Source organism: Trachypithecus francoisi, unplaced genomic scaffold (genome assembly GCF_009764315.1).
Source record: "Trachypithecus francoisi isolate TF-2019V2 unplaced genomic scaffold, Tfra_2.0 Lachesis_group11, whole genome shotgun sequence".
Lineage (NCBI taxonomy): Eukaryota > Metazoa > Chordata > Mammalia > Primates > Cercopithecidae > Trachypithecus > Trachypithecus francoisi.
Window position 1 is genome coordinate 71,419,889 of NW_022681456.1, and position 25,986 is coordinate 71,445,874.

At 36.2% G+C, this 25,986-nt stretch overlaps 1 protein-coding gene and 1 non-coding gene across 7 annotated transcripts in view; one reads left to right on the forward strand and one right to left on the reverse strand.

Moving 5' to 3' along the window:
- The window catches only part of MON2 (MON2 homolog, regulator of endosome-to-Golgi trafficking), a 136,903-nt gene that overhangs the window by 45,436 nt on the left and 65,481 nt on the right, over positions 1-25,986 (reverse strand). For 3 of the 6 annotated variants that reach the window (XM_033221418.1, XM_033221420.1, XM_033221423.1), the window contains 14 exons: positions 23,980-24,212; positions 21,751-21,832; positions 20,669-20,853; positions 19,113-19,225; positions 18,669-18,773; positions 18,178-18,258; positions 18,029-18,102; positions 17,849-17,939; positions 13,093-13,194; positions 11,548-11,550; positions 11,301-11,411; positions 8,931-9,106; positions 5,849-6,011; positions 1,847-2,140 (listed from right to left, as the gene is read on the reverse strand). In XM_033221418.1, coding sequence (XP_033077309.1) covers positions 1,847-2,140; positions 5,849-6,011; positions 8,931-9,106; positions 11,301-11,411; positions 11,548-11,550; positions 13,093-13,194; positions 17,849-17,939; positions 18,029-18,102; positions 18,178-18,258; positions 18,669-18,773; positions 19,113-19,225; positions 20,669-20,853; positions 21,751-21,832; positions 23,980-24,212 — 1,813 coding nt within the window. The remainder of the gene's footprint in view (positions 1-1,846; positions 2,141-5,848; positions 6,012-8,930; positions 9,107-11,300; positions 11,412-11,547; positions 11,551-13,092; positions 13,195-17,848; positions 17,940-18,028; positions 18,103-18,177; positions 18,259-18,668; positions 18,774-19,112; positions 19,226-20,668; positions 20,854-21,750; positions 21,833-23,979; positions 24,213-25,986) is intronic. The other 3 variants (XM_033221419.1, XM_033221421.1, XM_033221422.1) reach the window with 2 other exon arrangements.
- Positions 10,618-10,721, forward strand: LOC117091169. Its single transcript, XR_004440289.1, has one exon. It is a non-coding gene; the product is annotated as a U6 spliceosomal RNA (small nuclear RNA).

Sequence of the window (25,986 nt, forward strand, 5' to 3'; positions counted from 1 at the left end):
TGGAAGGCCATAAAATGGGGAGCATTGCTTGAAGACTGGAGTTTGAGAACAGCTGGGGCAATATGGTGAGACTGTCTCTACAAAAAAATTTCAAAATTTTCAAAAATTAGCTGGGCTTGGTAGTGTGAGCCCATAATCCCAGCTACTCAAGAGGCCGAGGTGGGAGGATCACTTGAGCCTGGCAGGTCAAGGATGTAGTGTGCTACGATCAGGCCACTGCACTCAAGCCTGCGTGATAGAGAAAGACCCTATCTTTCACTCACAAGAAAAGATCAACTGTAGCCTATGAATAATTTCTGTGTTTCTCAAAGTGGTCTCTGAACTAACCAGCAGCATCAAGCTTCACCCAGGAACTTGACAGAAATACAAATTCTCAGGCCTCACTCCAGGTCAAAATAATGAGAAACCCAAGTTGGGGGAGGGCTGACAATAGTGGCTCAACAATCTGTGCTTTAACAAATCTTCAAGGTGATTCTGTTACACTCTAATGTTTAAGAGACTGAAGTAGAAATCAATTACAGAAAATAAAACAATGCAAGGGGTGTGAGAAAAAAATCATTAAGAATTAGGCAGTAAGAAGATAAAAAATGAAGTTGCTTGAAAGGAAAATTAGAAAAGTATTAGATTTAAAACAAACTGTATGGGAGAATTAAGCATGTTTGTGATCTGAGGAGGAACTATGGGATGGAAATGAAATAGAAGACAGAAGGAAAGAGGGTTTTTTACTATAATATATATAATGTTTATCACTTTAAAAAAATAAAAAGTGAAAAACAAAAACAGGGTTTTGGATTATTTTATTTGGGAACACAGAGTGTTATTATTATTATATATTTTTTTGAGACAGTCTCACTGTGTCACCCAGGCTGGAGTGCAATGACATGATCTCGGCTCACTACAACCTCCACCTCCCAGGTGCAAGAGATTCTCATACATCAGCTTCCCGAGTAGCTGGGATTACAGGTGTGCACCACCACACCCAGCTATTTTTTCTTACAATTTTTAGTAGAGATGGGGTTTCACCATATTGGCCAGGTTGGTCTCGAACCCCTGACCTCAGGTGATCCTGCTGCCTCAGCCTCCTAAAGTGTTGGGATTACAGGCGTAAGCCACCATGTCCAGTCCATTAATTTTTTAAGAAGACATTTTGGGGTCTATTAATTTGAAAAACTCACAAAAGCACATGAAAGGATTATAAACAGAATTTTATTATAAGGGAACAGATGGAACAAAAAAGAAGAGACTTTTAGCAAAGAGGGAATGATCACTAATAAACTGCTGATTTTATTAGAAAGTTTCAAAAGAAGAAAAAAATGAAATTGTAATTTAATGAATAAACATTACATGTACAATATACCATTTGGAAGTTACTTTTGTTTGGTGAGTCTACAAGTAAACTTCATTACTATTGATTTTCATCTGTTGATAAAATTCTCTTTTGATTATATTTAAATTACATATTTATAAGTAGACTTCAAAAGTAAAACAAACAAAAACCCCAAAAGCTTTCCACTCTATTGTAAGGGACTGATTACCCTTTGTTGTTTAGTAACTCCTGGTTTTTACAATTTGGTAAAACGGGGGGGAAAAGGAGAGAGAAAGACAAAGGCAGAAATCACGAAAGTGATAATAAGAGATGAAGACAGAAACAGAGATAAGGCTGTTAATATTTAATTTGCTCTGTGTGAGGTACAATTTACAGTATGACACAGTTATTTCCTGTTTTGTCAAATACACAAATACATGAAAATTCTTTAAAAATTAAAAGAAATAAGTTTAACTGAAAAAGTATTAATATAGAAGCATGTTTCACTAAAAGCTGATAGTCCAATCTATTTTACAATACCTTCCAGATAACAGTGTGCCAGGTTGAATGCTGTAATAAAGTTCCATGTGCACCAATTGTAGAAAACAGAGTTTGCCCTGCACTCTTCCTGACAGCAGGACGGGGATCCACACATAGTTCACCCAATTTTGCATAAAGACATAACCACAAGCAATCAAATGGCGGTGCAGGGTGGAACGGCCGATTTAAAACCACTCCTTTCTCTTCTGCCTGCTTTTGCTGTGCTGCCTCTTCCTTATTTAATTCTTTTTCAATAGTTTCCCCTCTTTGGAAAAAATAATCTGAAATATTCCACTAAAAAGCAAAGTAGAAAAATATTAGTTCATTCAAGGTTTTGTTTTAAACACATAAATATGCAACATGTGGCTGTTCTACCTTTCAGAGTAAAACTTTAAAAACATTACTTCAAATATCTCTTTCCTAGTAGAACAGGTTCAATGAAAACATCTCTTCCTCTGTCAATGTCTCTATATTATTTCAGGAGAAAGTGGGAAAACAATCTTTTGCTAACTTTTTTTTTTTTTACTTTTTTATTATAAAAAATGTCAAGAACATACAAAAAACAAGAATAGTATAATGAATTTAAACATATTGATATATCTACCACCTAAATATAACAGCTGTTAACTATAAAAAATATAACTATAATATCATTATCACATCCTAACAATGTTAATAATTCCTTAATATTGTTTAATAAGTTTGTAATTTCATAAAAGAGCAATCACTGTTACTAAACATACCTTATAATTCACTGTCAACCACAGTACAAATTAATGATAATTATGCCAATGGTTAAAATATAGGGAATCCAGTACTGTGAACATAAATGTAAAACAAAGGAGGTGCTATCCAGCAGTAATTTAAGTAATGCTGAACTAGCCACCCACTTGCAATTATATATGCAACATGCTTACATTTTTCCCCATGTAAAAATGGGAAAAATAATAGTAATAGTAAAATACAGTTGTCCCTCGGTATCCAAGGGGGACTGGTTTCAGGACCTCCCACCCCATACCCAAATCCACAAATCCTCAAGTGTGTTAAATAAAATGGTGTAGGCCGGGCGCGGTGGCTCAAGCCTGTAATCCCAGCACTTTGGGAGGCCGAGACGGGCGGATCACGAGGTCAGGAGATCGAGACCATCCTGGCTAATACGGTGAAACCCCGTTTCTACTAAAAAATACAAAAAAACTAGCCGGCGACGAGGCGGGCGCCTGTAGTCCCAGCTACTGGGGAGGCTGAGACAGGAGAATGGCGTGAACCCGGGAGGCGGAGCTTGCAGTGAGCTGAGAGCCGCCACTGCACTCCAGCCTGGGCGGCAGAGCAAGACTCCGTCTCAAAAAAAAAAAAAAAAAAAAAAAAAAAAAAAAAAAAAAAAAAAAAAAAATGGTGTAGTATTTGCATATAACTTACACACATCCTCCCATATACTTTGAATAATACTAGATAACTTTTAATACCTAACACAAGGTAAATGCTATGTAACTAGTTGTTATACTGTACTGTTTAGGTAATATTGACAAGAAAGCCTGTATATGTTCAGTACAGACACAACTATCCTGTTTAAAAAAAAAAATTTCTATTTATAGTTGGCTGAATCTACAGATGCAGAAGCCACAGTGAGAGCTGAATGTAGGAAGAGCTGAATGCAGTAATGTATCTAGCTCGTGAGGAAAATTTAAAGTTCAAATTTATAAAACTTCTGAATTTTAATACACATTTAAAAGATTCTAAATAATTGCCTTTAAATATATGTTGAAAACAATTCTGTGCATGTTTATTTCATGTAATGTTAACAATTCTCTAAGATTTCACTACAGGGATATCTTGTTTTATTGCACTTCTCTTTGTTGTGCTTCACAGATAATTGCAATTTTTATAAATTGAAGATCTGTGGCAACCCTGCATTGAACAAGTCTGTTGGTACCACTTTTTCCAGCAACATGTGATCACTGTGTCTCTGTGTCACATTTTAGTAATACTTGTATTATTTCAAACTTTTAAATTATTACTCTGTCTGTTATGGTGATCTATGATCCCTGATCTTTGATGTGACAATTGTAACTATTTTGGGGCACATGAGCCGCACCTATGTAAGATGGCAAATTTAATGTGAGTTTTCTGACTGTTTTCTCATCAGGTTGTTTCCTCATCTTTTTACTTCTTCTCAGGCTTCCCTATTTCTTGGGATACAACAACAGTGAAATTAGGCCAATTAATAACCCTACAATGACCTGTAAGTGTTCAAGGGAAAGGAATAGTCGCATTTCTCTCACTTTCAATCAAAAACTATAAATAATTAAGCTTAGTGAGGAAGGCACGTTGAAAACCAAGACAGGCCAAAAGCTAGGCCTCTTGTGCCAGTGAGTCAAGTTGTGAATGCACAGGATAAGTTCTTGAAGGAAACGGAAAGTGCTACTCCAAAGAGCAAACAAATGAAAAGTACATCATGGCAGGCGCCTGTAATCTCAGCTACGTGGGAGGCTGAGGCAGGAGAGTCGTTTGAACCTGAGAGGCAGAGGTTGCAGTGAGCCGAGATCACGCCATTGCACTTCAGCCTGGGCAACAAGAGCAAGACTCTGTCTCAGAAAAAAAAAAAAAAAACAGAGAAAGAAGAAAGTACACAAGCCTTATTGATGATACCAAGAAAGTTTTAGCTGTCTGGATAGAAGGTCAAACCAGCTGCAAGATTCCCTTAAACCAAAGCCTAATCCAGAGCAAGGCCCTAACTCTCCTCAATTCTATAAAGGCTGAGCAAGGTGAGGAAGCTGCAGAAGAAAAGTCTGAAGCTAGCAGGGGCTAGTTCATGAGGTTTAAGAAAAGATGTTATCACCATAACCTACAAGTACAAGGTGAAGCAGCAAGTGCTGATGTAGAAGCTGTATCAAGTTATCTAGATATAGCTAAGATCACTGATGAAGGTGGCTACACTGACCAACAGATTTTCAATATAGACAAAACAGCCTTTTTATTTATTTTATTTATTTTTATTTTTTTTGAGACGGAGTCTCGCTCTGTCACCCAGGCTGGAGTGCAGTGGCCGGATCTCAGCTCACTGCAAGCTCCGCCTCCCGGGTTTACGCCATTCTCCTGCCTCAGCCTCCCGAGTAGCTGGGACTACAAGCGCCGGCCACCTCGCCCGGCTGGTTTTTTTTTTTTTTTTTTTTTTAGTAGAGACGGGGTTTCACCGGGTTAGCCAGGATGGTCTCGATCTCCTGACCTTGTGATCCGGCCGTCTTGGCCTCCCAAAGTGCTGGGATTACAGGCTTGAGCCAGCGCGCCTGGCCTATTTTTATTTTTATTTTTTACAGACACAAGGTCTGGGTCTGTCGCCAAGGCTGGAGTGCAGTGGTGTGTTCATAGCTCACTGCAGTTTCCAATCACTGGGTTCAAGCAGTCCTCCTATCCCAGCCTCCCATGTAGATGAGACTACAGATATGCACCACCACACACAGCTAATTTTTAGTAGAGACAGAGGTCTCATTTTATTGCCCTGGCTGGTCTCAAACTCCTGGCCTCAGCAATCCTCCCACCTCAGCCTCCCAAAGTGCTGGGATTACAGACATCAGCTACTCTGCCCAGCCTGAAACAGCCTTCTACTTGAAGACGTCATGTAGGACTTTCATGGCTAAAGATAAAAAGCCAATGCTTGGCTTCAAGGCTTCAAAGTACAAGTTGATTTTCTGGTCAGAGGCTAAGGTAATTGGTTCACATAAAAGTCAAATGAAGATTTCCCTTGTGTGTACTATTGTTTACTAAACCCTTTCATGACAAACCCTGTAAAATCCAAACTTCAGTTCAATGTATGAAAATTATTTCAAACATTTTGTTATTAATATTTAAGTGGTGTTATTTAATCCTTCACACAGACGTAAGTTTGAAATTTAAAAGCCACATAAACAATTCGCAAAGAGCTAAAAGTATATTTGCTTAGCATTCGCTCCCAACTGAGTAACAATGATCTAAATTATATTATATTCTAAGGACAACGATACTTACCAATAAACCTATTGAAGTTAAACTAATATTGAGTTCTTGGTTATGGAGACCAAAGCTACCTGCAACATCTACAACTATTTGCAGGCAAGTACAAGGCATTGTTGGTAGAAAATCTGTCACAACCAACTGAAGACACTGGAATGCAGTTCGTATCAAGGATTCTCTGAAAGCGAAATGTATACAGATGCGCTTATTTTATTTAGTTATTTATTTTTGAGACAGGGTCTCACTCTGTCACTCAGGTTGGAGTCCAGGGGTGCGATCATACCTCACTCTCAACCTCCCCAGATCACGCGATCCTCCCACCTCAGCTTCCCCAGTAGCTGGCACACCCCCATGCCTCTTTTTTTTTTTTTTTTTTGTGGAGACAGAGTCCCACTATGTTGCCTCGGCTGGTCTCAATTTCCTGGGATCAAGCGATCCTCCTGCCTTAGCCTCCCAAAGTGCTACAATTACAGGCACGAGCTACCACACCCAGTCTTACTTACGCATTTAAAAGAAATGTGTAAAAATATGTATTTTACAATAATTTGAAGTAAAATTTTATTTTAGAATTTAAATAAGAAACTCCTAATATCGATCATAAAGTATTTTAACATTTACATAAATGTAAAAAAGATATGCTTACTTAAACAAATTAACAAAAACAAAGAAAGAAGCTTACAGGCAATAAGAAATAAAAACAAGTTAAAAAATAAAGTATTAACATCATATTACTTCTTTTTATTTTATTTTATTTTATTTTTTTTTTGAGACGGAGTCTCGCTCTGTCGCCCGGGCTGGAGTGCAGTGGCCGGATCTCAGCTCACTGCAAGCTCCGCCTCCCGGGTTTACGCCATTCTCCTGCCTCAGCCTCCCGAGTAGCTGGGACTACAGGCGCCCGCCACCTCGCCCGGCTAGTTTTCTGTATTTTTTAGTAGAGACGGGGTTTCACCGTGTTAGCCAGGATGGTCTCGATCTCCTGACCTCGTGATCCGCCCGTCTCGGCCTCCCAGAGTGCTGGGATTACAGGCTTGAGCCACCGCGCCCGGCCCAACATCATATTACTTCTATTTGTATTTCATACCAACTAACCAAAGAAAACTTAGACAATAAATGAGAATGGGAAGTTAGTTACAGTTATTTTTCTCCTCACTGTATCCCTGATATCTTGTACAGTAACCAGTACATCTAAATACACACAATTTACTGAAAAAGAGTTCCTCATTCTTTTATATCCATACTACATCTTATTAAATATTCAAAGAAATATAAAAACCCACATCCAGTCTGTGAGAAAAGGGTAAATTTTGAATTTCAAATAAATACAATAGGAAGTATTTCATTTTGGAGAAAAATCCTGGTGGTAAAACATAATAATAATAAAATGATAAGTATAATTGCTAATACTCTGAGCGTTTAGTACGTCACATACTTTCTAAGTGTTTTATACCCATTAATTCATTATATCATTACTACAATGCCCTATTTAATACAACACATTACAGGTTGGGAGAAGACACTTAAGCTTGATCTAAGCTGATCTCTTTTCAATTTAATTATGTCAGTATTTTGTAGTATTTAAAGAATTTTATTACTATAAAATTAATGTTCCGTAATATTCTCAAGCATCTTGGTCATCTGTAACTTCGGAACTAGTCATCAAAACAAGACATTGTGTTACTGTAGAATTACAGAAAAAATATATCCAATGTCTGTCTGCTGAATCTCTCCACTGCAATCTCCTACCCCAAAAGTTAAACAATCCATATGTCCCCTCCAAATTTGCTCTTCCTTGTGTATTCCCTATTTAGTTAATGATACTACCATTCCCCACTAAACTGCCTAAGTCAGAAATCCAGAAGTCATTCCTGATTGCTATTTTCCCCTATGCCCCTCTACAGTCAATCCGTTAAGAAGCTCAAATCCATCTCTTTTTTCTAGTGAGCACTTTTAGCATTCTCATTTCCCACCTTCCCTTCCATGCTACTGTCACAGTGATATCTATCAAATTCATGTGATTATGTCATTCCTCTATTTAAAATCCCAAAATGTCTCCCAAATGTATTCTGGATAAATTCAAATCATTTATATAAGTATATAAGATCTCCTTCATAATTTTGGCTCTGTCCTCCTCCTGCTGAAGGTTTCTTCTTTTGTGGCATAACAAACTACAGTCATGTATTGCTTACTGACGAGGATATGTTCTGAGAAATGTGTCATTAGGCGATTCTGTTGCTGTATGAACATCACAGAGTGTACTGACACAAACCTAGATGATACAACCTACTGCACACCTGGGCTATATAGTATAGCTTATTGCTCCTGGGCTACAAACCTGTACAGCTTGCTACTGTCCTGAACACTGTAAGCAACTGTAACACAATGTAAGTATTTATGTACTGAAACATATCTAACCATAGAAAGGGGACAGTAAAAACAGAGTATTAAAATCTTATGGGACCTCCATCATATATGTGGTCTGTTGTTAACTGAAATGTTAGGCAGTATATAACTATACTTTCTCACTAGGATTCTATGTCTAGGGTGGGAGCTATTTACCTGTGTAATCAGAATAACTATCACGCATAGTATCTGAAATACACTACGTACAGAATAAATGTTTAATAAATTTAAAAGTAATGAAAAAGTTACTTTAAAGCAATTTCTGACTGCCTAATATACATAGGGAGGTCAAGCCCTAAATGATACTTCACATCTTATCAAATAATTTATTTATTTTAACAAAACACAACAACTCAATCTTTGGATGTGTTATAAAATTTGTTAGATTGTTTCATGTATCTTATAAGTAAGAATCTTGTATTCTTGCATGAATGTCAAATAAAGAGCAATTTTTCCATCTTTCCAAACCAAAGGTGATCCCTAAAAATTGCCTGTAGCCACTTAGGGGTAGAGTTAAGAAAAACTATTATAGATCTTAGCTTTAAGCAGGAAGCGCATACATGAAAAAAAATAACCATTATTTCAAGATTTTAGGATGGAGTCCTTTTCTAGCTCTATCACTTTTTGATGTTAATTGTATTTTATTTATATTTTATTTTTCATACATATTTTTTCTCAAATAATTTTAAATACTTACCCTTGATCATTTCTGATTGCTCCCATGACTCCAAGCACTAATGGCCATCCAGGCCCAAGACTGTCTCCCTGACTCTGCAGAATCTGCAACACACATTCTAACTGCTTGAGTCGAATATCTGGATGATTAATATTGGACATCTCCTTTAACGGGTTCAATAAAAGCAACTGCAGCCTCTGAAAAGGGGCAAGAAACTAATTAGGAAGAGAAGTCCAAAAAGACAAGAAGGCTTTGCTGTTGCTTTTTAAGTTTAAATTCATCTCCATTCAGACTACTATGGGAAATAGAAATTTTTATGTTTTATTCATTTTTTTTTTGACTCCATTTCAGAGTCTCGTTCTGTCACCCAGGAGGCTGGAGTGCAGTGGCACAATCTTGGCTCACTGCAACTTCCGCCTCCTTGGTTCAAGTGATCCTCCTGTGTCAGCCTCCTGAGTAGCTGGGATTACAGGCACGCACCACCATGCCCGGCTAATTTTTGTATTTTTAGTAGAGACAGGGTTTCACCATGTTGGCCAGCCTGGTCTTGAACTCCTAACCTCAGGTGATCTACCCACCCTGGCCTCCCAAGGTGCTGGGATTAACAGGTGTGAGCCACCACACCCGTTTGGAATTTTGCTACTAAAATAAACATCAAATATCATTTATCTAACAGTAATTATTAAAGGCAAATCTATATTTTTAAGTAAGAGAAAAAAATCAACTTTCAAGAAGTTAGATTTTAGGTAAATGGGAAGTTATCTTACTTTAAAAGATACTAATTATAGACTCCATAAATAATAGAAATAAATGTCACTAAAGGAAATATATCTCCAGCTATATTTGGAGAGAGGGAATCAATTCCCAATTTCTAAAATGACCTTTCATTTACTTTATTAATGTATATCATATGTACTTAAATGTAAAATTCTCAAGTGTGATGTAGTAATAGAAGCTATAATACTTATAAAAATGAATAAATGTAGCAGGTATTAACAAAGATGACATAAAACCACGAAATTTGTTAGAGAGTTAAAAAAACCCATCTGTCAGCCAGGCGCGGTGGCTCAAGCCTGTAATCCCAGCACTTTGGGAGGCCGAGACGGGCGGATCACGAGGTCAGGAGATCGAGACTATCCTGGCTAACACGGTGAAACCCCGTCTCTACTAAAAAAAATACAAAAAACTAGCCGGGCGAGGTGGCGGGCGCTTGTAGTCCCAGCTACTCGGGAGGCTGAGGCAGGAGAATGGCGTAAACCCGGGAGGCGGAGCTTGCAATGAGCTGAGATCTGGCCACTGCACTCCAGCCTGGGCGACAGAGCGAGACTCCGTCTCAAAAAAAAAAAAAAAAAAAGCCATCTGTCTATCCCTTTCAGCATCTGAAAACCCTTCATTCTTAACTTTCTTCTCTCTAGGGGATTCCTTTATTTGGTTCATTCACTGAATAAACATTTCTAATCTTTCACTATGCACTAGGTATTAAGCTGGACGTTGAGGATATCAAAATAAATGGAAAAGGATGTTATTTTTTCAAAAGAAATTCAAATTGTTGCAGAAGAACATATGAAATAATATCTTTTCTGTCTTATTCATCATCTTATTCCAGGAGGTATATTCAATAATTATGTGTTAGCTCAATTTCTGGAATACAATTACAATACAATAAGATGATGAGAGCAATTGGAATGGTTATTAAATGCCTCATTCTGTGCTTGCTTCAGTAGTACATATACTAAAATTGAAATGATACAGAGATTAGTACAGACCCCTTGCAAGGATGACATGCAAATTCATGATGTAATCCATATTTTTATTTAAAAAGTTAAAAAATAAATAAATGTCTCATTCCTACTCAGTCCTGAAACAATAAAACTTTGGTAGACTTTTTAAAAAGTGGGTACAAATAATAGAGTCAGGACAAAGAATTCATGATAAAAGTAAACTCTGAAAATAAAAAATAATTTAAAATTATTTAAAAATAAAAATCTATTTCATTGTGCTTGTTTCTTCTGCCATTTATTTTCTCTCCATGTAAGGGTAGTGAGAAAAAAAAAAAAAAAATCCAGAGACAGGTAAAGACCAAAGCAAAAGAGGCTCCAAAACAACACTTTAGCACTGCATGAAGAGGAAAACTTATGCCCGTGAGACCAATTCCAGGTAATTTAATTTAGTTTAGTGTCATTCACAAGATGTTTAAAATTTTTTATGAAAACAGCCCTAAAAATCTCTTACCTTTTGTAAAAGATTCAGGGCCCACAAATAAAATAGAATATTAAGTTAAAAACCCTACTCTTAGAATATGATCTACTTGATAAATTAAGAAAAAAATCACATGTGGAGGAGGATAATTTTATATTGAGTATTCTTTTTAAAAAGCAAGGTTTTTATTACCTGGTTTTGTGAGAGTGGAGGATCATGGTTAAATGTTAATCCTGCTTTAATAAGGGAAGTTAAAGCTTCTGCTCCCCATTCTCTCATTCGAGAGTTTGGATGCTGGCAGACCTGAAGGTACATAAAATTAAGTTTAATTTGTATACTTAAACAATGAATCACACATCAATTTTACATTTTAAAAGTTATATCAAATGTTCAATAAGGGTTGGAAGAAAAATTACACCCAAAATGTAAGTTAGCTTACCTTCTGAATAAGGGCAAGAGCAAGCAATAGAGAGACAGAAGAAAAAAGATGAAACTAAAACAATTCACAGAAAAGAAAGGATTTCATAACAGTAAATTATATATCAGGGTAAACAAAAGAAGCAAGCTAATACCAAGGTTCTTAATTAAGTTTACCCTCATTAATCAAATAATATGTCACAGAGTTGCCCTTTGATGAGACCATCCATTAAAGAAGTTATCTGCGTATAGCCTTTAATCATTCATAAAAGTAATTCCAATAAAATGGGGGGAAAGCTCATGTACATCTGTTTTTCTTATTTATTATTATTATTTTTGAGACACGGTCTCTCACTTTGTTACCCAGCCTAGACCGCAGTGGCGCAATCACAGCTCACTGCAGCGTCAACTTTCTGGGTTCAAGGAATTCTCTCCATTCAGCCTCCCAAGTAGTTAGAACCACAAGCATATACCACCAAGCCCGGACAAGTTTTTAAATTTTTTGTAGAAATGGTGTCTCCCTATGTTGCCCAGGCCAGTCTTGAACTCCTGGGCTTAAGCAATCCTCCCACCTCAGCCTCCCAAAGTGCTGGGATTATAGGTGTGAGCTACTGCAGCCAGCCTGTTTTTCTTACTAAGAATAATACCTTTCCTAGGTTTCGAAATAACACAAAAGAACTATGGTAACCTAAACCTAAACTGTACGCAAACACATGTACTGGCAGAAGTAGCTTGTTTTTAAGCAGGACTATTTATTAAGAATTACCTCAGTCTGAATGTAAGACAATGTAAATCCAGGTAAAATTCTCCAGGACTATCTATAGTTAGTGTTAACAAACAGGTTTTTCCCTTCGCAGAAAGCTCTCTCATAACCAAGGCTAGGCGCATTGGCTCATGCCTGTAATCCAAGCACTTTGGGAGACCAAGGCAGGTGGATCACCTGAGGTCAGGAGTTTCAAGACCAGCCTGGCTAATATGGTTAAATCCTGTCTCTACCAAAAATACAAAAATAAGCCAGGTGTGGTGCTGCGTGCCTGTAATCCCAGCTACTCGGGAGGGTGAGGCAGGAGAATTGCTTGAACCTGGGAGGCAGAGGTTGCAGTGAGATCTCATCACTGCACTCCAGCCTGGGTGATAGAGTTAGACTCCATAAAAAGGAAAAAAAAAAAAAAAAGCTATCTCATGATGATAGCAAAGGCTATAAATGAGCACTGTTTACTATTAACTGTATGCCTCAACTGCCTTGAAGTTTCAGAACTACCTGAAACTGAGGTGGATCAAGAGACTGTATAATAAAAGAAAGGGGTCTCAAGCTAACAGCTGATTTCACAGATATTTCTCACTTTAAAATGTCACCATTTTCAGCCAATAAAAGCAACCAATTCCTTCATCAAATAAATTACAAAACAACTTTAGTCCTTGATAAAATGTACAAACATAAGTACGTACACGGTCAGGAAAGGGGGAAAAAAGTTAATGCTGATTTTTCAAATGGCTATCTAGAATCATTAGTTCAGTGTGCAAATGTTTATTTAAAAATTAAATATATATAAGAAAGAGAATTTACCTCAAGTAGATGGCCAGTCAGAGGTCTCCACAGAATTTCTATTCGGTGCATATTAACTAAACCAGTTTCTAACAATTTGGCAACAGCAAAAAGAGATGGTTCCTAGGGAGAAAATACATTGTATTTTGATAGTATAAAGAGAATTCTGAGCAATTAGACTATGAATAAAACTGAGAATACTCTGAAAAGCATGATTGAAATTAAAATGAGTGGTTAGTATAAAGTTAATAATAAACATAACAAAACCTCAGTTATCAAAGACAAGCCTTCCTTCCAACCTTAAGTATCCAAAATAGCTCCTAATTAGAAAATTTGGTTAGGAAAAGAATGCTTTAATAGGGAAGGGATGAAAATCCAAAAATTATACTAGATTACATAGAATGGCCAGTCTTCCGACCAGAAGGAAAGAAGGATTCTTATCAGCAGTCTTTAAAATGACCAGGTTTTATGTGTGAATGTCCAGAAGTAGGGAAAAAGAGACAACAGAGATAAAAGAAAAGGAAAATGAAATCAAGAGTATAGCAGAGATCAGGGCTGTCAGTCCAGAACAGGAGAGGACATGAAGACAAAACAGTTTTCTATAGTCCCTGACATATCAATAATCAGAAAGGGAACCAGGGTACATTATACATGGCTAAATTAGAGCACTTGGTCCATGTGTCACAAGAATGGTTTCAGAAAAGATCAAAGGGCAGTTATCTCTAATCCAATATTAATGAAGGTGATAAACACGTTTAAATGCAAATTCAGCAATGAAAGCCATGAGTATTTTTGGGTGGATGGCTGTGGTATTTCAAACAGAGACATTGTATTAGAAAAAAGACAAGACAACTGAATAAAAAAGCCAATTAGGAGAATAATTTTTAAAGAAAAAGATTTTTTATGAATCTATATTCTTAACATTTTTACAGTGCTGATAAAAATCTAACAGGGAAATGTGTGATAATATCTTCCTTTCTAGCAGAAGCCAGTGAACCAAGTATATTGGGGTTTTAAGAAAATATGGTCAGGTTGACCCTTCCCGCATGTGCTAATGTGGCAGGCACCCTAAAAATTTTGGTGGTAGAAAAAATCATGATTCTAGGGAGAATATGGTATAGTAAAGATGATGTCTATGAAGTTTTAACTGGGATCTCATCTCAACTCTACTACTTAATAGCTACATAACCATGGGTAACCTATGTACCTCTTCCGAATGTTTTTATTTTTTAAACCTAAAAAATGAAGATAAGAATAATATAGAAAACTATCTAATTTTAGAAAATGCCTGGCAAATAAGTTGCCCCACAATGTTGCCTAATATTACTTCTTTATTCCTCCTCTTCCTCTTACTTATTTTAATTAGGACATACTCAGGAATCATGTAAAAGAGTATGTATAGGTGTCCAAAGCTCACACCTGAAGATTCTTATTCAAAAACCTAGAATGTGGCCCTTGCATTTGCATTTTTTAAAAAACTACACAACTGTTTCTGATGCACACCAAAATTCAGCAAAGCATTTAAGAACAGAGCTTTGGAATGAGACATACATGGGTTCAAATCCAAGCTCTTCCAATAAGTAAGTACGTACATCAGGCAAGTCACTTAAGCTATTTTTCATATTTTCATCTGTAAAAAGGGTGTATTACCACTAAATCTCACAGAGTTGCTTTAAATGATAAAATAAATTAGTGCTTGGCATATAGTAAACAGTGAACAACAGCTCCTTTAATATTTTTGTTGTTGTTATACTGTGCTTGTCAATGTAACAATGAAAGTATCATCTTCTTCTAAGAAAGAATTTGCAAGTTTCTTTTTTTATTATTTTATTTTATTTTATTTTTTTGAGACAGAGTTTCACTCTGTTGCCCAGGCTGGAGTGCAATGGCACAATCTTGGCTCATAGCAACCTCCACCTCCCGGGTTCAAGTGATTCTTGTGTCTCAGCCATGAGAACAGCTGGGATTATAGGTGTGCACCACCATGCCAAGCTAATTTTTGTACTTTTAGTAGAGAAGGGTTTCCCCATGTTGGCCAGGCTGGTCACAAATTCCTGGCCTCAAGTGATCCACCCACCTCAGCCTCTCAAAGTGCTGGGATTACAGGCGTGAGCCACCACGCCTGTCCTCCAGGCTTTATCTTAAGTTACTTCCTCAACACATTGGCACAAATTCCTGAAATGAGGATCAAAAACGAGATGCTAACCACTTTAAAGCCACACCTAAAGAACACTGATATATACATGTTTAATCCCTAGAATATTTAACTCACTCAGAACAGCCGATTTAGATGATTTAGTATTTTTTCAATACTATAGAAACTTTCCCACTAATTTTAATATCTGTACATTTATGATAATTTTTGTAGATGGCACAACTGAATAAACTTTGTATAGCCTCCATCTAAAAATACAAGGCTTATGTTGAATACTTTTCTAAAATTTATACTTGAATATTTTTATAAAGTTTTCATTTCTGTTCCATATTTACTTCACTTTACAAAATTAAATCCTAAAATGGAGCCATGTAAATCCATTTTCAAAGAAATTATCTCCATTTTACTCAGCGTATCCATTTTCTCAACAATCGTTCTTCCCAAGCCTTCCTTAAAAATCATATCTGTTCCTACCACTCTCTGAAATTGCACTATTCAAGGTTAAAAACAAATGATCAATCATCAAATCTCCTATTTTTTTCTTATAGGTAATGATTTCTTACAGTATTTTTCTTTTGATTTACATTAAACTGCCCTTTCCTACCTAAATCCTACCAACCTTTCAATATACATCTCCAATCACACTAGTTCATCTTGATTAATCTTAGCTCATCTTAATAAAAATATATACCAATAACATCTTATGTAACAAGAAACTAAAAATTAAGAGAATTAAGTCTCATGTCATTTAATATCTATATTATTTATTGAGACTCTCATACCATCGTAACTGTCACTTAACTATGAACCAAATAGTTTATATGCTCTTTGAAAGTAGAAACCTCATACTTCTTAATATCTCTGAGCGGAGTGCCATGTACACAGTAAGCCTATTGTGCTTGTTGAATAGATACATAAATTCTGAAAACATTACCATATAAGCTTGCTTAGATTTCATTAAGGTACTTTATTAAAAATACTATAGTTTTGTGTTAAGAATTAATCTCAAATATGTAAAATTATTAAAGGCATTAAGAAATTAATTACTTCATTATATATTATTCTTGCCTTGATTTAGAGCAAACTATAATACATATTTTCTTTCTTTTTTTTTTGAGACCGAGTCTTGCTCTGTCACCAGGCTGGAGCGCAGTGGCACGATCTCGTCTCACAGCAACCTCTGTCTCCCGGGTTCAACTGAGCATGTCCAGCTAGTTTTCGTAGAGACGGGGTTTCACCATGTTGGCCAGACTGGTCTCGAACTCCTGACTTCAAGTGATCTGCCCACCTCAGCCTCCTGCAGTGCTGGGATTACAGGCTCGAGCCTGTAATCTCAAAATGTATTTTCAAAATACATTTGAAAATATGTATTATGGGCCGGGCGCGGTGGCTCAAGCCTGTAATCCCAGCACTTTGGGAGGCCGAGACGGGCGGATCACGAGGTCAGGAGATCGAGACCATCCTGGCTAACATGGTGAAACCCTGCCTCTACTAAAAATACAAAAAAAAAAACTAGCCGGGCGAGGTGGCGGCGCTTGTAGTCCCAGCTACTCGGGAGGCTGAGGCAGGAGAATGGCGTGAACCCGGGAGGCGGAGCTTGCAGTGAGCTGAGATCTGGCCACTGCACTCCAGCCTGGGTGACAGAGCGAGACTCCGTCTCAAAAAAAAAAAAAAAAAAAAAAAAAAGAAAATATATATTATGGCTGGGCGTGGTGGCGGGTGCCTGTAGTCCCAGCTACTTGGGAGGCTGAGGCAGGAGAATGGCGTGAACCCGGGAGGCGGAGCTTGCAGTGAGCAGAGTTCATACCACTGCAGCTCCAGCCTAGGCAACAGAGGAAGACTCCGTCTCCAAAAAAAAAAAAAGGACTAGGCAGACAACACAATTTTGAATGCTACAGTTAGATGTTAAACAAATTACAGCTTTTAAATCATATTTTGGGCTATTTCCACTGATTTGTAAATAGTTAAACTATATTGATTTTAAAATGTGGAAAGCATTTTGTTTTAAATAATTATTTCTAAGATATAAATAAACCCAACTGTTCCTGTGCTTTCCAAGTATAACATAAAGTGATATTTTTAGTAGTATAGAAAGAAATGTTCTTGAATGTTAATATTCAAAAGTACTGTTTTATTCATTTAATCAATGAACAAATAAAAATTTAAATTTTCAAGATAAGGAGAATCATTACCTTTAGAAAGAAATGATTAGCTCCTTACTTTCCATCCCAATGAAGGCAAAGGAAACTGAGACAAACATCCTTTAATTTAAATCTTATATTACCCCACTCATAAATTGTAATTACAAGTATTATCACAACATTTTATATAAACTATAAAACTGTATTACATTATTTTATAAAAATATTTTTTAGATGTTCAATATATAAGAGAAATGAACACAACCTAAAATCATATGACATATTTAGACATACCGCAAGCCAAATCATGTTCTTTTTACTCCTCCTTCAACAAATAACCATAAGTGGTAAAAACCCAACAGAGTATGGTTAGCATACAAGCTGAGTGTTAGCCCTACTAGTGAAACACTAAGACCAAAATGGATGCACATCTTATATAACTAATGTATCATATTTAAAACAGAAAGGTAGAATACAACACCTTATTATTTCCATAGGCCATATCCATTGCTTCTAGAGACAAGGAGCAAAGCGCATTTATTAAATGATGCAGTGATACATCATCAAGATACCTTAAAAGGAAATGAAGAAATAAGACATCTTGATCTAAAATATATAACTAATAACAATGTTTTTATCAATTAAAAAAACTGACTCTTACTGTGAGCTTTCAAACAATCTTGAAAGTATATTGGAAATCACTGGTAAATCTGTCATCACTGCTGTTGTTAGAACCTGAGAAGAATAAAATTAAATGTAATATATGACACTTTGGGATGCACTAATTGGGTAAGAAAGACTAGAGCTTACTGTACTGGGTCCTTCTACAGCTCTCCCTGGTTTCAAGGCACCGCCACTACTAGGCTTTAATCCCAGAATCCATACAAGATGCTGTAAAATTTTTAAAAAATCAAAACAAAGAAGTTTACAAAAGTATAAAAATTCTAATAACTAAAATTAAAATCAGTAGTTACTTCTAGTAACCAAAATTAAAATCTGTAGTAGGTTTTTAAAACCTAAAACTAAAATAACTAATTAACTAACAAACTAAAATAATTATTTAATTAGCATAAAATAATTAATTATATCATAGGCGGCAGAGCTTAGGCCATTATGAGAAGCATTCCACCACTTCCTACAATATGAGTCACATCTTTTTCCCTTTCTAACTTCTCTTTTTTCATACTTACTATCTATTTCTTAGGCCTGTCCAAAACATCAAAAGGCATTGCTTAGTCTAACTGTTAGCAATTACATACAAAAACAACACTAATCTCTGACCCAGACACTACACAACATACCTGAAGAGTTGCCAAGACAAGTTGCCATGATGTTCCAAGAACAGCCCCATGGCAATGCGCCAAGTTAAGTAAAGTCCTCATACACTGGATATTTTTGGAAGTCAGCTATATTTTGAAAAGGATACATTTTCAAGAATTGTTATATATTCTTAAAAATTAAAAGCTTGTAAAGTAGCATTAATGTATTAAAAGATTTTTTTAAAGAAAAAATTAAGAAAAAGATTTGGAAGGTTTTATAAGGAACAATTCATTTGATTAAAAGTTGTATTATCATATTGGTTACAATAATGTCAATTGCATAAACTAGTTTCTTCTACTTTAAGAAAGAAGTTCTAGTAAAAGAAAGTAAATAAATGTGATGATACATTTTGGCAAACACAAAGACAGGTACAACAGGTTTCCTTGATAGCTAATTGATAACCAAGAAAAAAACAAGTACATTACCATTACTGTCCCTTGAGGCTGGACTGCTAAAGGTTGACCCACTGCCACAACTTGTTGGTGAGATTCACTTGATGGACTTATCATCATAACACTTTGGCCCTGAACAGAATATGCTAGAACACAAAGGAAAGGCTAAAAAATTAAAATATATTTTTATATTGCATTTAAAATAATGTTATATTTAAAGTTTCATTAAACAAAGTTTAGCCATACACTTAAATATCAGTAATTCTTAATGTCTATATGCAAACATTTAAAAAACTCATGAGGGGCTGGGCACAGTGGCTCACATCTGTAATCCCAGTCATTGTGGGAGGCTGAGGCAGACAGATCACTTGAGGTCAGGAGTTCAAGACCAGCCTGGCCAATATAGTGAAACCCTGACTCTTCTAAAAATACAAAAATTAGCCAGATATGTTGATGCACTTCTGTAGTCTCAGCTACTCAGGAGGCTGAGGCAGGAGAATTGCTTGAATTCATGAGGCGATGGTTGTAGTGAGCCAAGATCTGGGTCACTGCATTCCAGGGTGGGCGACAGAGCGAGACTCTGTCTCAAAAAAAAACACGCACACACAGAAAAACTTCATGAGGTACAAAAACCAAGACAAGTTAAGCAAATATTAAGTAACTTTCTATATAACATAAAATTATATAACTTTGGTAGATTTCTTCATAAGCAATACAAAACTAGAACACATTAAGTATTTTAAATATGTATCCCTGGTATGCTTTTTAAGTTAGAGACCGATACATTTTCAGTTTGAAAACTGAATATTAGCCTGTAATACCAACTACTTGGGAGGCTGAGGCAGGACTGCTTTAGCCCAGTTCGAGATCAGCCTGGGCAATATAGCGAGACCCTGTCTCATTAAAAAACGTATAAACAAAAAACCCTAAATATTACACTGAAATTTATATTACATGTAACAAACAAGTATTTTCAAAGAATTCAACAAGAAAATAAGTTTTTGAAAGTGAGTTTAACCTAAGTGGTTGCAAACATTACTGTTCTACTAGTTGCATTAAAAAAAAAAAAATTACCATTTCAATGGTATCTCATACTTTACAAAGGACTTCCAGATTTATCTTATTTTACTCTCACAATTATTGTTTAAAATCGGTATTACAAGTTGAGTATCCCTTATCCAAAATGCTTAGGATCACAACTGTTTCAGATTTCAGATTTTTTCAGATTTTTGAATATTTATATTATATATACTGATGCATTTATTTGCATAATATATTTGTAAATACTTACGTTTGCATTATGTATCTATTCACATTAAATACTTATTCAATGAGCATTTCCTTTGTCATGTTAGTGCTCAATAAGTTTTAGATTTTGGAGCATTTTAGATTCTGGATTTTTGGATATCCCAACCCCATCCTCCACCCCCAACCCATATTTTTAAAGAGCTCTCAGGGACATTAATTTCCCCAAGGTCACGGAGTCAGTATGTGAAAAAGCAGAGACTTAAACTCAGATGTCTATAATCTTCTGTCTATACCATATCATCCCACTACATAGAGATTAATTTTGAGTAAGCCTGTCTTACATTTGTTGGAAAGTGTAGCTGCAGTGGTGGTATTCAATACAGTAAGAGCATAATGGGGAGGCAGGGAACCTTTGCATATTGCAGTTATAAAGGCATCTCTTGAAGTTATAAGGCCCAGTCTTCCACAAAGAGCAGCCATAGTCAGTTCAGCTTTTAAAATATTCTCAGTGGCAGCTTCATCTGTGCTGAAAAGAAAGTATTTTATTTAATCTGATTAACTTATTTTTAATTACATTGTAAAGCATGATGTGGAATTAAGTATTCAGTGAAGTTTTAAGAAAATCTATACAAAAATGTTGTCAAAATAATACCAATATACTTAAGAAGGAATTTTAATCTATTAACATAACCTGAAAAATTTGAACTGGGTAAAAGCAATGAATAATAATACATGTATTTATTACTGAAGAAAATGACCAAGAACATAAAGATTTAGCTTAAAATATCAAGCATTTTGAAATCAGTAAATTTTTAAATTCTAAAGAAAAACAACAAAGAAATTAAACATAATCATAACTGCAAAAGTAGTTGTAAGTCTTGAAATGAAAAAGGCATTCTGTAATTCTAAGACTGTATTTTCCATTAAAACATCATGACAATTCTGGTGGCTTGGGGCAGGGCAAGGACAGAATGAGGAAGGGGGATGAGAGAAAAATAATAATGTTTCACACATATAAAAAACTAATATTGGCCAGGTGCGGTGGCTCAAGCCTGTAATCCCAGCACTTTGGGAGGCCGAGACGGGTGGATCACGAGGTCAGGAGATCGAGACCATCCTGGCTACCATGGTGAAACCCCGTCTCTACTAAAAAATACAAAAAACTAGCCGGGTGAGGTGGCGGGCGCCTGTAGTCCCAGCCACTCGGGAGGCTGAGGCAGGAGAATGGAGTGAACCTGTGAGGCGGAGCTTGCAGTGAGCTGAGATCCGGCCACTGCACTCCAGCCTGGGCGACAGAGCGAGACTCCGTCTCAAAAAAAAAACTAATATTAGAAAATAATTCTAGGGACAAATGTAAGTAAACCATTTTAACGTGTTTTTCTGACTGACACAATTCAATATAAAACTTACAAAGACTTAATACCTGGCATCAAGAAGGAGTGAAAGTGCAGCAAGAAGACCACACCAACAGGCATTCACCATTTCTTCCCAAACAGCCCTACTAACTTAAAGGAAAAAAACATACAACATTTAATTTTAATTATACATAGCACAATAGTTATTCATATGTCAAATTCTAAACTTTTCCTGGACAATATGTCAAACATTCCATTAACAACTTAATTATTAAGTACTGATATTCAGTATTTAAAAATCTACAAGAATGAAAACTCAGAAGCCATACTATAGTTTCAGACTTGAAGAAGTCTTAAAAATAAGTTGTTTTAAAATATCTGTGGTCAGATCTTTCTGTACACAAGTTAAATTTTTTATATTTTTTTTTCTTTTTTTTTTTTTTGAGTTGGAGTATTGTTCTGTTGCCCAGGCTAGAGTGCAGTGGCATGATCTCGGATCACTGCAACCTTCGCCTCCTGGGTTCAAGAGATTTTCCTGCCTTAGCCTCCTGAGTAGCTGGGATTACAGGCACGTGCCACCACACCTGGCTAATTTTTGTATGTCTAGTAGAGACGGGGTTTCACCATGTTGGTCAGGCTAGTCTTGAACTTCTGACCTCGTGATCTGCCCCCTCGGCCTCCCAAAGAGCTGGGATTATAGGCGTGAACCACCACGCCCAGCCATTTTTTTTTTTTTTTTTTTTAAGAGACAGGGTCTTGTTATGTTACTCAGACTGGACTCAAACTCCTGGGTTCAAGCAATCCTCCTGCCTCAGCCTCCCAAGTAGCTGGGATTATAGGCACATGCCACTACGCCCAGCTGATATCCTTTCCTTTCCCTTCCCCTTCATCAACCCAAACTTTCTTGGCCTATGTGACCAGTTGGAGTGAGGGCAGGGTGCAGTGTAACAAACTGGCTCAGCTAGAAGACTGATTACATACACCGAGAATCAAGCAAATAAGTAAATATACTGAGCAAAATGTGAGCAGGTTCCACACTGTTGGAGAAGGGAATTATAAATATGTAAAGTTAAAAATAAACCTTGTGGTATTGAACTGGAACTGAAGAAACTAGTGGGATGTCATGGTAATTCAATATAGAGAAATAGACATTTTAGAAATGTAGAGAGATGTATGCTTGTGTGTGTATGTGGGTATGTATTTCCTATCCAAGTGGCGAAAAGCAAACCTAGTATCCCCGTGTTCATTTCAATACTATTCTCCACTAAAAGGAACCAGGGCTTCCTGGAGAAATGACTGACACCTGGGCTGGATGAGAATCATCCGAGATCAGCCTGGAACATCTTGTTCTATCAAATAGTAAGGAAGTGCTCAGAGAATGTCAAAAGGGCATGGGACATGTCCAAAGGACACAGGGACCATCTTGAAAGAGGTCCCATTGGCCATATTGGGAACAATCTGAGCATCAAACCAAATAATAATAGTCAAAGACTGTAATCCGCTGAATAAAACAGGAATCCATGAATCTATACTAATATAAGTGAATAAATTTTCAAAAATAAAAAAATGCAGAAGGGAAAGCACTCTTTTGTAGTAGCAAACTGAAAGTATTTTTCCACAAAAAGTTATTAACTGTACACTGAAGAAACCAGACTGACATCGTATTAACCAACTGATAGAAGTGAGCATCTCCAGTAATGACACAAATTGATACTGTAGTATGCTTCCTAATGTAGTGACACAGTAAGTACAGCACAGCAACATTTCTGTGCCAGTCTTGTCAAAAATGAATAAACTGAATTTAATTATGAAGGAACATAACACAAATTCAAACTGACTGACTTGTGCTCAAAAAAGTAAGGTCATATAAAACAAGGAAAACTAAGAAGCTGTTCCAAATTGAGTCATGGCAACTAAATGCAACACATAAAAGGACATCACTGGGGCAACTGGCAAAATTTGAATGAGATGTGGAGTTAGATGGTAATATTGGATTGATGTTAAATTTCTGATGGTGATTATACTATGATACACAGGAGACTAACCTTATTTTGAAAAAATACACACTGATGCATTAAAGTGTAGTAATATGGCTTCATGTCTGCAACTTATTCTATAAATAGGTCAGAAAAAAGTATAGTCACATGTATATAATTCAAGAAAATGGTAACGTAAATGTGGGAAAGTGGTTAACACTTGAGAAATCAGGGTGAAAGACTTATAGAAACTACAATTTTTGCAAATTCTCAGTAAATTTCAAATTTTTTCCAATAAAAATTAAAAATACAGACTCATACCAATTTCCTTATCCATTTGGTCTGATGTTGACTGTAAATCCTGCTGTTCTGACGACTGTGTTGGTGAAGAAGCTTCTTCGGTGGTGGTTTGACATTCTGTTTCAACCTCTCCTAACTCTCCTTCAATCATACTTGTGATTCCACGAACAAGGTCTAGCAAACAATGGAACGCCACAGACATGGCGTAACCTTCAGGTATAGTTGGAGGCTCAACTTTGTCCAACATTTCTAAGCTGAAAATTATGAAAAATACAGAATACTAATGAGAAGCCACAACAAAAAAATATATAAAACTATTTTCTACAATTTATAGACTATAGAAATTAAGATTAACAGAATAGCAAAAAATAAAGTGACATTACCAAATTTGTTTCATTTAGGGAAGGGATCTCTTCATGGTATTCTAAAAACCTGATTTGAAAAATTAAGGCCTGACCACTGGCATAACTAATTATTTTAATAATTTACTTCTCGTTCTCCCGAGTTGTGCCAATGTTTTCATTAAATATTAGATATCAGAAAAATTAAGACTGATATGCAAAATGAGATACGATTATAAAACTTCTCAAACTCTGACTTGTGCTTTAAAAATAAGATGTCATCAAATCAAATCACTCCTATAAAGAGGAAGATGCTTTTCACACTGTGAGACACCCAGCTCACCTATCATTTCAAATACAATCTGCCAACAAGGTGAGAATAAGAGCATCAGTGTGTCAAGTTCAAACTGCAGAGCAATTTTTTACCCCATAGTTAGGAGAAAGTTTTCAGAAGGAAGGACAATACATCTGTTTTAAATCATGGCAGATAGTGAACTATGGTTCTAAACCTCTTAAAATTGATATCTGGCAAAATAATCCCCAGAAGAGAGAGTAATTCAATTTGACAAAGAACTAATGATTCTGGAACAACTGGATATTCACATGCAGAAGAGTGATGTTGGACCCCTATCTCATACCATATACAAAATTAACTCCAAAATGAATCAATGATCTAAATGTAAGAGCTAAAACTATAAAACTCTTAGAAGAAAAACATAGGTAAAAATCCTCATGACCTCAGATTAGGCAAAGGTTTGTTAGATATAACACCAAAAGCACAAGCAACAAAGGAAAAAAATTGATAAACTGGATTCATCAAAGTTAAAAACAATTGTACTTCAAAAAGCAGCAATCAAGAAAATGAAAAGACCCACGGAATGAAAGAAAACTTTTGCAAATCACATATCTGATAAGAGGCAGGCATCCAGAATATATAACTCCTAAAATTAAATAAGAAAAAGACAATCCAATTACAAAGGAGCAACGAATCTGAACAGACATTTTGCCCAATATGATATATAAATGGCCAAGAGGCACACAAACAGTCGCCAGTCATTAGGGAATACAAATCAAAGCATGGTAAAACATCATTTCATACTCACTGGGATGACTATGATAAAAAAGATTAACAAATATTGCTGAGGATGTGGAGATATCTGAACTCTCACATATTGTTGGTAAGAATGTAAAACGGTATAGTTGCTTGGGAAAAGAACTTGGTACTTCCTCAAAAATTTAAACATAGAGTGACCATATTACCCAGCAATTCCACTACTAGTTGTATACCCAACAGAAATAAAAACACATGTCTATGCAAAACCTTGTAGACAAAAGGTCATAGCAGTAGTATTCCTAATAAACAAAAGTGAAAATAACCCAATATGCATCAATTGATTTAAAAAAGCAATTCCATATATTGGAATATTATTCAGACATATAAAGGAACAAAGTAAGAACACATTCTCAACACAGATGAAACTTCAAAACATTATGCTGGGCTGGGCGTGGTGGCTCATGCCTGTAATCTCAGTACTTTGGGAGGCCGAGGTAGGCAGATCATGAGGTCAGGAGATCAAGACCATCCTGGCCAACACGGTGAAACCCATCTCTACTAAAAAAAATACAAAGAATTAGTAGGGCATGGTGGCGGGCGCCTATAGTCCTAGCTACTCGGGAGGCTGAGGCA